Raw genomic sequence first — 10,976 nt, 5'->3', positions numbered from 1 at the left:
TTTCCATTAAAAAAATTTATTACAAACATTACACATGTAAGGTATTTTTGCTATATGAAAAAGATATATTTTCTAACACAAGCTGCCTAAATAAGATATTTCTCCAGAATGTGCAAGATAGGATTTAATTAAGCAAATTTTAAGTGAGTAGGTGTTATCATACACTGCATGAATAAGGTTACTAACCAGTATGAATGAGATAGTGTTTTTAAAACAGATTTCTGAGCAAAAGATTTATCATACACACTACATAAGAAAGATTTCACCATGTATAAGATAGTCTCTAGTTTAATTGGTTTTCTGTCTGAATGTTTAATCCCGAACTGCATGAAAGAATATTTTCTCTAGTATGAATAAGAGAGTGTTGATTTAATTCATATTTCCTTGTAAAAGATTTATTACACAAACTACATGAAAATGGTTTCTCTCCAGAATGCTGAAGAAAATGTGAATTTAGATGAGCTCTTTGTTTGAACGCTTTACCACACACATTGCATAAATAAGGTTTATCTCCATTGTGCACAAGATAATGTTGATTTAAACCAGTTTTCCTTGCGAATGCTTTATTACACACACTGCACATATAAGGCTTCTCCCCAGTATGAACACTAGAGTGTTTCTTTAAAGCAGATTTCTGAACAAAAGATTTATCACACAATCCACATGGATAAAGTTTCTCTCCCGAATGAAGAAGAAAATGTGCGTTTAGATGAACTTTTTGACTGAATGTTTTATTACACACACTGCATATATAAGGTTTCTCCCCAGTATGAACTAGAGAGTGTCTATTTAAATGAGTTTTCCTTGCAAATGCCTTATCACACACACCACACATGTAATGTTTTTCACCAGTATGAACAATAAAGTGTCTATTCAAACCTGTTTTCCGAACAAACGATTTATTACACACACTACACGAATAAGGCTTCTCCCCAGTATGTAAAAGATAGTGCTTTTTTAAATCAAATCTCTGTGAGAATGCTTTATCACACACACTGCAAGAATATGGTTTTTCTCCAGTATGAACTCGAGAGTGTTTATTTAAACTAGATGTGCTCACAAAGGATTTACCACATATACCGCATGAAAGAGGTTTCTCTCCAGTATGAACAAGAGGTTTTTCTTCGGTATGAACAAGAGGTTTCTCTTCCGTATGAACAAGAGGTTTTTCTTCGGTATGAACAAAAGGTTTTTCTTCGGTATGAACAAGAGGTTTCTCTTCGGTATGAACAAAAGGTTGTTCATTCAAATAATTTTTAAAGAAAAATTTTTCATCACTTTCATTGAATAAATAAGGTTTCTCTTCAGAGTGGGGATCATAAACTTCATTTAAAAATTCTTTAGATGTGAGAGAATTATCACACATAATGCAAGTATAAAGTTGCCAGCAGTATAAACACCAAAGAGTTTATATAAACTATATTTCCATATGAATGTCTGAAAGGTATACTGTATGAATAAAAGTTAAGTTAAACTACTTTTCCGGGTGAATGATTTGTCAGATCTGCTTCTTGAATAAACTCTCCAGCATAAACAATCTACTGTTCGTTCAAATTTTATTTCCGTGCATATTTATACAAAATGCACTGACAGAAAAAATCTTCCCTACAGTAAAGATGAGAGTGTTTATTAGATGGGATTTTTTGTTCAATATTTTTTACATACACAGTACGAATAAAGCTTCATCAAAGCTTAAAGATGATCATGTATGCTTAAACCCTTTTTTTCTTTCTTAAGAAAAGCATGAATGTTCTTGCTTAATTAAATAACATACTTCAATATGTTAGTTTTATTATTTATTTTGTAAGGAGTCTGTGAGAGTATTAGTAGACACAGTCAGCAATTTCACAGACAAGTTTTAATGTATTTTTTAGCATGGACAGTTAGTGGTCGCATTCATTGCAGCAATCGGATTTTCAACATAACAATGAAATTACATTATCTTTGTTTACATAGAACATAACTTTGATGATAAAACTCTAAAGAAAATTCTAATAGTTATTTATAGCCTATTTCTGCTCACTAATAGACCTATAAAAAATTTCTACTTTAGGCGTCTTTAGCCGGGGGGCATTTGCAACAGCTGTTCACAGAAATCGCTATAAAAAAAAAAGCATAGAAACAACCACCAATGGGTGTTGGGTAAAACCGATCTTCGAGATTAATCCATTCGAATCAGTAATCCAAACTGTATTTATTTCAATGCAAGTTTTTCGAATCATGTGATACAAATCACAAGCTGATTTGAATGCATTGATTCAGCTATCAATTTCATGATAATATTATTATTATAACTATTTTTAACATATCATAAAAATAGCAATAGTTGTTGTTGTAGTTCATTTACGTCGCACTAGAGCTGCACAATGGGCTATTGGCGACGGTCTGGGAAACATCCCTGAGGATGATCCGAAGACATGCCATCAGAATTTTGATCCTCTGCAGTGGGGATGGCACCCCCGCCTCGGTAGCCCGACGACCTGCACGCGAAGTCGAGCACTTTACGGTAGAACAGATTAACGTGTACCAATACCGCACACCCTCGGTCCCTACACAGACTGATCCAAGTGGTCACCCACCCGCACACTGACTGCAGCCAATGATGTTTGACTTCGGTGATCTGTAGCACTACATTATTCAGTTATATCAATACCCGTAAAAAATTATACTATAATAGTAAATATAAAAAAAAAGACGAAATTATATTAATTTTATGAACCAGGCCCTAAACATTTGAACAATGACGATGAAAATTTAAATTAAGATTTTTAAGATAAGCTTTTTTTTTCATTCAAATTTCTAAAAAAAGAAAGTATACCAATTTTTAATTCATATTTTCAGTTTGTTCTTTTTTAAAACATATGATGATTACATTTGCATTAATATGAAATGTAAATAATATGACCACATTGATGTTAAGAAATTAATATAACTTGAATGAATTATAATGGAGAATACTAAAACAATTAGGGTTCAGCAAAACAAAACAAAAAACATATGAAAACTCAATATAACTTAAAAACGTAAATTTTATAATCAATAAATCGCTTTCGCGTTTCTATCAATTGAATATTACAATCGAGATTTTGACTTTTTTCAGACTGGCAGGGGGATTCAAGTATCTACCGACAATACCTAATGACATACAAAATTTTGACATATTCTTGAATCGCAAATTTGTTGTCCAAGAAATTTTATCGTCAATCAAAATTTTGACCACTCTCTAGCTAAATCTGATAAATTTGAAGAATTTTAATATTTTCTTGAATCGCGATATATTATTGTCCAAGGAATTTTATCGACAATCAAAATTTTTACCACTTTCTTACCAAATCTGAAGAAGACTTCAGTTCTGATGGTTAATAAAAAGCGGTTCCAATCATTTTCTGAGGGCAGGAAGCAGAATTTATTACATTATTGCTAAAGGAAATTTATCAATTGAAATTTCTGCAACATTCCATTTAGCTGGTGTGCTCAAATTTAATTGGAGTTTAATGCTGGATGGCAATATGAATTTCAATCGTTACCTGACAAAGTTCTTTTAAATTGAGAAATAGAAAAATCGTCAAGCGATATTTTAATCAATTTCCAAATATAGTTAAATTATTGAAAATTCAGTTATAGTTTTGCTTCTAAAATACAAGTTAGAATTTTTTCCAGATCACTGAAAGCTAAATCTAATAATTCTGAATATTAGCTACGTATGAAAATATTTATTCCTATCAATTATAAGTGACAAACCAGTATATCAGTAAATAAATAAAAAAGGGCTAATAATATTTACAGGTTTTTTCCTAAAGCCAACTATGTTAAAATCTCAAAATACTTAAATTTTTTTTATTTAAAATGGTTGCTGGTTGCCGGAGGTTAATAAATGAAATTAGCAAGTTGTTATTTTTTGAACGTTATTACCCATTTTCGCTTGCGTTGTTTATTGAAGTAAATATGAGTAATAACAGCACAAAAATCTGAAGAAAAAAAATTCTTCTTAAATTCCCATTTCAAAAAGTAAACAAATACTATCAAAGTGCAAATCGTAAGCAATCAAACATCTACTGTGGGATTTCAGTGTTGCATTTGGATTGAAGGCGACGACTTTTTTTACTACCTTGCTCGTTAACATTTGGTTTCATTGTGTGAATTACGCAAAGCTCCACCTTTTGTGTGCTGTCTATTAAGGGGTTCAAATTTAACATGCTGGAAAAGCCACATTCATTTGTAATCTTAACTAGAGCTTTTCTCAATATTCAAATTTTTATTTAAAAGTTTATGCAATTTTAAGTGCTTTTATTGTGAATTTTTCTTGCTTGTCTCGCTGTGCATCACATTTTGTTTTGCTGTGCAAAAACTATAAAAACTCACTACAAATCTTTTGAATATACAAATGTTCAGGGAGTACGATAGAATAAAAAGCTAATTGAAATTAGATTATTAGTTTGAGAAATAGCAACTGTTAAACTTGTAATAAAAAAAAACCCATATTAGTGATCTACAGGAAAGGCCACTTTCATACATGAACTGATCGCAAATTTTTTTTCTACGATGTAATTTGTTTGAAAGTTACTGCAATTTTTAAGTACTTTTGCTATGCTTTTTTTTCCCAATTTTTTTTTGTTTTGCCTTAAATAACATCTATTCATTGTTGCAGAAATATTTCTCTCTGAGATCTTTAGTTTATGACTTGCTTTCAAAAGTAACAAAAATAAGCATTTGTATTATAAAAAAATAGAAGAATATTAGATTTTGTGAGATATAAATCTTCACATTTGTATCCAAATTTTTAAAATGTATTAAAGCACCAATGTAAATAAACTGTTTCCAATTAGAACTGTTATATTAAATAAGGTAATTATTATTCATTGTTAACAAAGAAAAAATAATTTTCATTTATTGCTTGTGTTTGTGTCTTAATTTCTGTATTCCTAAGTTTACTTTTTTTCTTCAAGTATAGTTGATTATTTTTCAAATCTAGGAATACGTTCATTTTGCTACGAATTCAATGTTATCAAAATCTGTCTACAGCAAATTATAAATCTTATAAACAGAATTATCTTTCTTTTTATTGACTATATATAAAAAACAATGATGACTGACAAGCAACCCTGGGGTTTGGTGACAGGAACGAATAGAGGAAGATGCTCTACTCTTAATATTAAAAACAAAACAAAGTTCAATGATAATGACATATTTTTAATAACCTTTACCAGACAATTATTCTAAAATGCGAGATTACTATGATTTTGTTTATTTAAAATTTCAGTATCTCATAACATCTTTTTTTAGGATTTTTGTCTTCTCAAAGAAAATAAATAAGGAGTTTTAACTATTAGCGACATTGAAGTGAGGTGTCTGACCACTGAGCAAGTTTACATACTTAAATTATACTTGTGAGAAAGATTTATATTAAACATTGCATAAATAAATTATCTCTTCTTGTATGAAGAAATTAATATTTTTAGAAAAAATTTTTGGCTTGTGAAAACAAGAAAGAAATTTATTTTGGTAAGAGTAAACATCAATAGAATAGAAGAATAAATAAACAAAAGGAGGTTATGGACACAGGCAGGATATGTGAGAAGAGTGTCAAGAGGGAAATTTACTTCCCTGATAGCAAGAAAAAATTAAAAAGGACTAAAATGAATGGCAAAAACAAATTAAAGTAAATTTTAATAAAGCACAATTTAATGAATTGTATAAAATCACAAACTGAGGGACAGTGAGAAACAGGCTGAATACCTAATGATGTGAAAAACTTAAGTATCTAAGCTTGACATATGCGAAATATTTGCAACGCACACTATGTGAATCATATTTCTCTGCAATATGAACAAGAAAGTGGTTATATAAATCATACTTCTGTATTAAAGATTATACACAATACAAAAATAAGTTTTTCTCCTATATTATGCAGATAAGCTTTTAAGATTAGTTAAACCTAGTTTTTGTCTGAATGTTTTATCACAAACTGAATTAAAAAAGGCTTAGCAAGTACAGTACGTTTACATTTATACATTAGTGAGAATGCCTTATAACCCACATTACATCAATAAGATTTCTCTCAAATATATGAAAAAAATTTTTTTTTTTTATAACAGATTTCTGAGTAAAAATTAAGCTTAATAAGCTTTAAATTGAAGCCTCAAGCCTAGTAGCACAAACGCTCCAGCAAAGTAGCATGCGCTGCAGATTATTGCAGACAGAGAAAAATTGCTGGGTGAAAAAATTGAGGACAAGAAAATATGAAAAAAAGATTTTTTTATCTTAATGAAAAATAAAGAAAAGTTTTCCGTTATTTTAAAAATATGGTACGTAAAATTGAAAATATTAATTTTTCAGGTAATTGTTTTATCTGCTCGTAAAATACTAGCAGATAATATGGTATAGACATTGATTTGAATAAACTTTAAATAAGCACAAATCAAAAGACCATAAATTTCAATTCTGATAATTTATTTCTTTAAAATTAAGTGGTTTCATTTTATTAATATCAATTACAATTTTTTTTAATTTTTTTATTTAAGATTTCTTAATTGGGCATCTGTTTTTTCTCCTTGAGAAAGCTCAAGTATCATTGCATAAGACTCGCATTAAATTTAAACATAAAGTTTTTGGGTATAATTATATTACATATACTTCTACACGTTAACAAATAAATGTTCGCAAATTTTGTTACATTAAGCTAAATTTTTAGAATAATCTCTGTTTAAATGTGTTGAGAATCGCAAACAAATTTGAATTATTTAAGACAGTGACGCAGAGTGACTCTGAAAATTTTGTTACTGGGCCCTCAAAAAGAAAGAGAAAAGAATAAAGAAAACAGTTTCAAAGAAAATTGTTCTAAATGAATTTAGTGTGTTTCGAAGCTCTTTCACCAAGGGAAATGAAAAAGACAGGGTTTAAATGTCTTACACTTCAGACAAAATTACCATTTCACTATAAATAAATTACTTGGGCTTCAGACTGGAGGACAGTGAATTTTAATTTTTTATACATTATAAAATTTTTTCAAAATTGCCAATTTGACAAAATTTTTACATTTAAATGAAAATTAATGAATAATTCTCTGTTTTTTAAATTTTTATATAAGTTTTGCATAATGCAGCATTGAAGTAACATTTAAAATAATAGATGCCAAACACTTTTTATCTTCATAAAAATGTGGCTGTTCTTAATGTTGATGTTTTGTGCCTGTTTCAGAATAAGTATAAAAGGCATTAGCTGGAGATCGGCTAAACTTGAGTAAGAACAAGAGTCATAATTTAAATCAGATTTCCATTATAAGGATTTATTACATACACTACATCAATAAAGTTTTTCTCCAGTATGTGAACAAAAAGGGTTTCACTTAAAAAAAAGTTTTTATAGAGAAAGTTTTTTATACACATAAGATTTCTTTTTAATATAAACAAAATATTATTTATTTAAAACAGATATCAAAGCAAAAAATTTATCACACACACATACAGATGAATAAGATTTTTCATTGCATGAAATACTCTCTATCAGTTTGCTGTGAAAAAGTTTTGTCATGATATGCACAAAATAGTGTCTATCAGTTTTCCGGGAGAAAGTTTTATTACTAGTTGAATCAATGAAGTTTTTTTGAGCTATGAACATAAGAATGCCTGGTTAAACTAGATTTCCTCGTGAAAGATTTATCACACAATTTACATGCATAGGGTTTTATTCCTGAATGAAAAAGATAATGTTCCTTCAAGTGAGCTTTTTTACTGTATGCTTTATCACACACACTGCATAAATAAGGTTTCTCCCCGGTATGAACACGAGCATGATCATTTAAACCAGATTTTCTTGTATAAGATTTATTACATAAGCTACATGAATGAGGTTTCTCTCCAGTATGAACAAGAGAATGCTTATTTAAATCAGATTTCTGTGAGAATGTTCTATTACACACACTGCATGAATGTGGTTTTTCGCCCGTATGAACACGGGAGTGTTTAATCAAACTAGATTTTCTTGCAAAAGACTTATCACATACACTACATGAATGAGGTTTCTCTCCAGTATGAACAAGATGATGTAGCGTCAAATCGTATCTCTTCATAAAAGGTTTATTACACAAACTACACAAATAAGGTTTTTCCTCAGTATGTACATTATATTGTCCATTTAAATTAGTTGTTACGGAGAATTTTTCATCATCTACATTAGATGAGTAAGGCTTCTCTTCAGTTTTAACAGCATAATGTTCATTTAAACATTTTTTAGACGTGAGAGATTTCTTCCTCATTTTGCAAAAATAAAACTTTACAACAGTAAAAACAAAATATTGTTTATTTAAGCTATATTTCCATGTGAATGCTTTTTACATGAACTGCATAAATAAAATAGTGCTCATTTAAACTATTTTTCCAAGTGAATGTTATAGTTAACATCAGCAAGAAGAAGAGTTTATTGAAGAGATTTTTCATTCAAGGTCTTATAACATACGGAAAGCAGCATGATACGGGCATATTCCAAACAGGATGAGGATTATGTATGCTTAAACCCTTTATTTTTCCTTATAAACAGCACGAATACATTTGTTTATTTAAATAACAGGCTTCAATATGTGAATGTTATTATATACTTTGCAAGTTACTATACATCATTAGACACTGTCGACAACACCGTATACGGTTATTTAATTATTTATTTTTTAGTATTGACACTTTGTTATTGTATTGATTTCAGCAATCGAGGCAGCAATATAATCAAATCTGTCAATTGTATATGATTACATTAGAGATTACTTACGGATTAATTTCCCTTCTAAAGTTATACAAAGGCTATTTCTGCTTACGGACAGAATCGTCATTAGGAATCGATTGAAATCGTCTTTAGCCGAGAGGTTTTTGTAATACCATCAATTTAAAATAGATGACACTTTACATAAATAACACAGGATTCGCGATCGCAACGAACTATAGGGGGCGTTGTTGTATGAGACTAATACCTGCGATTTCTATATGAACAGTCATTCATTTACTCTAGAGACGTCTTTAATGTAGCGTGTAGCATTGCAACATTCCTTCTTTATCGTGGCTAATTAAATTTAAAAAAGAAAAATGTTTAATATCCTTTCTTATGCAAACAAAATGGTATCTCTTTTTTTTAGAGAAGGAACATCCAAAACACATCGGGAAAATATTTGCACATAAACAGAAAAAAATATGTATATTCTTATAAGAGTTAAAACCTAATAACCGAGAAATAGTTTTACTAAATTTAATGATATAACATGAAAGGCCTATTTAAACTTTACATTCCATAGTTTTAAGAATCATATTACTTCAAAAATTAAAATGAACAAAAAGTATACATAAGCCTCATAATTTTAGGAAATTTAATTTAGCAAAAAAAGTTTTTTGACAACAATTTTTATCAAAAAATTTCAAGTTTCAATAAAAATCATTATTTAGAAACTAAAAAACGTAAAATAAAGAATGCTTACGATACAAAGCAAGAAAGAAAAAACCAATTCTAAAAATTCCTTACATTAAAATAAACAACTTTCGTGTTTTTTCTTTTTTGATTCATAATCGGACGCAGAAAACCATTCTATAGAAAACTATCATCAAATAAGATAAAAACTACTTAAAAGTAAAAATTTTTATTTTATAAAAATTAACACTTACCCAGGGGCGGATCTACTTAAGGGCTTTTTGGGCTGCAGCCCAGGGCCCCGTGGAAACAAAGGGCCCCAGTCCCCACTGAAAACAATAGGTAATATTTTGAATTAAAAAAAATATCTAATATTAAAAAAATAATAATATAAGGTTGGCAACCTTGAGATCAATCATCCCATGCATGTGCGCGTCTATCGAATGGAACGGGGAATTACCCGTCGCTTGTTTTCGGTCAGTGTATTTTTTCGCGTCTATTACGGGGGACTTCCGCAGAGCCGCTTAGCTTCCGCTGTAGTTTTTTTTCCCGCACTTCTGTTCTCGTCGTCAAAGTGACAAACTTGTTTAGTTTATTAATAACTGTCTTGACTACCAGAAACCCTCTGATCCCACTGGAAACTACATTGGTGTTCAGCAAGAGGACGGTAATACCAAGGCGGAAAGAAATTTAGAGAATATTAAGTTTGAGTTTGAGAAATATGTTGACGTGGGCTTGTGGCCAGAATTGCTAAATAATGATTTTATTCTCACATGAACTGACTGACTTTTAAAATAAAGATCCGAAAAATATATATTCAGCTTCAATAAAGAAATACAAGGAACAAAACAGAACATTTTCAAATAGGTATTTCATTAAGAAAATGAAAAATGGTCAATCACTGGAAAGATTTTGGTTATGTTATTCAACCAGGGTTGGTACTGTTTTTTGTTTGACTTGCAAACTTTTTTCTAAATTCCCTTCTCAATACACAACCGGATTTTCTGATTGAAAACACATAGGAACTTGTTTAGAAAATCATGAAAATTCTAATGAACGTAAGAAATCAATGTTAGTGTGGTTGACACGTGAAGGCAACAAGTTAATTGTATCATTAAAAGACTTCGTGAACAACATAAGGCACCAATCAGATCAGAAGCTAAAGGAATACGAAGAGAAAGCCAAAAAATTAAGTACTAGTGTGGGAATAGACTACAATGACATAAACAAGAGAAGCATTACTCCAAAATTTTCAGATAAGTCTACAGATAAATTCTCAGTATACGGCGCAGAAAAATTTAAAAGAGACACGCTAAAGGTTGCGTTGGATAAGCTGACTATGGATTTAAACAAAAGGAGCTAAGTCTATGAGATGTATAGTAAGAAATTCAAATATTTAATGGATTTGCAAGACAAAAATATGGAAAACATTGATCTGGAAAGTGTACGTGATATTGTTGATTATTATCCAGATGACGTAGACGAGCATTTAGTGAATGTGTGCATTCGGTTAAAATCTTATTTAGTTCAATCTAAGCCAGAGTCTTACATTTCTTGCAGTGAAATTTTTATGCTAATTTATGAAACGA

General features: G+C 29.9%; 1 protein-coding gene across 1 annotated transcript; it reads right to left on the bottom strand.

Moving 5' to 3' along the window:
- Window positions 1-2,010, bottom strand: LOC107456225 (uncharacterized). Its single transcript, XM_043045933.3, has one exon. The coding sequence runs from the start codon at window positions 1,364-1,366 to the stop codon at window positions 284-286; it is 1,083 nt and encodes a 360-aa protein (XP_042901867.2). The 5' UTR covers window positions 1,367-2,010; the 3' UTR covers window positions 1-283.
- Window positions 2,011-10,976: the final 8,966 nt, after the last annotated feature.

This window comes from Parasteatoda tepidariorum, chromosome 1 (genome assembly GCF_982258835.1).
Source record: "Parasteatoda tepidariorum strain Cologne lab strain chromosome 1, Ptep-v5.0, whole genome shotgun sequence".
NCBI classification, from domain to species: domain Eukaryota; kingdom Metazoa; phylum Arthropoda; class Arachnida; order Araneae; family Theridiidae; genus Parasteatoda; species Parasteatoda tepidariorum.
Note: the sequence above shows the minus strand (reverse complement) of the source record. Positions and strands in the feature narration are given on the sequence as shown.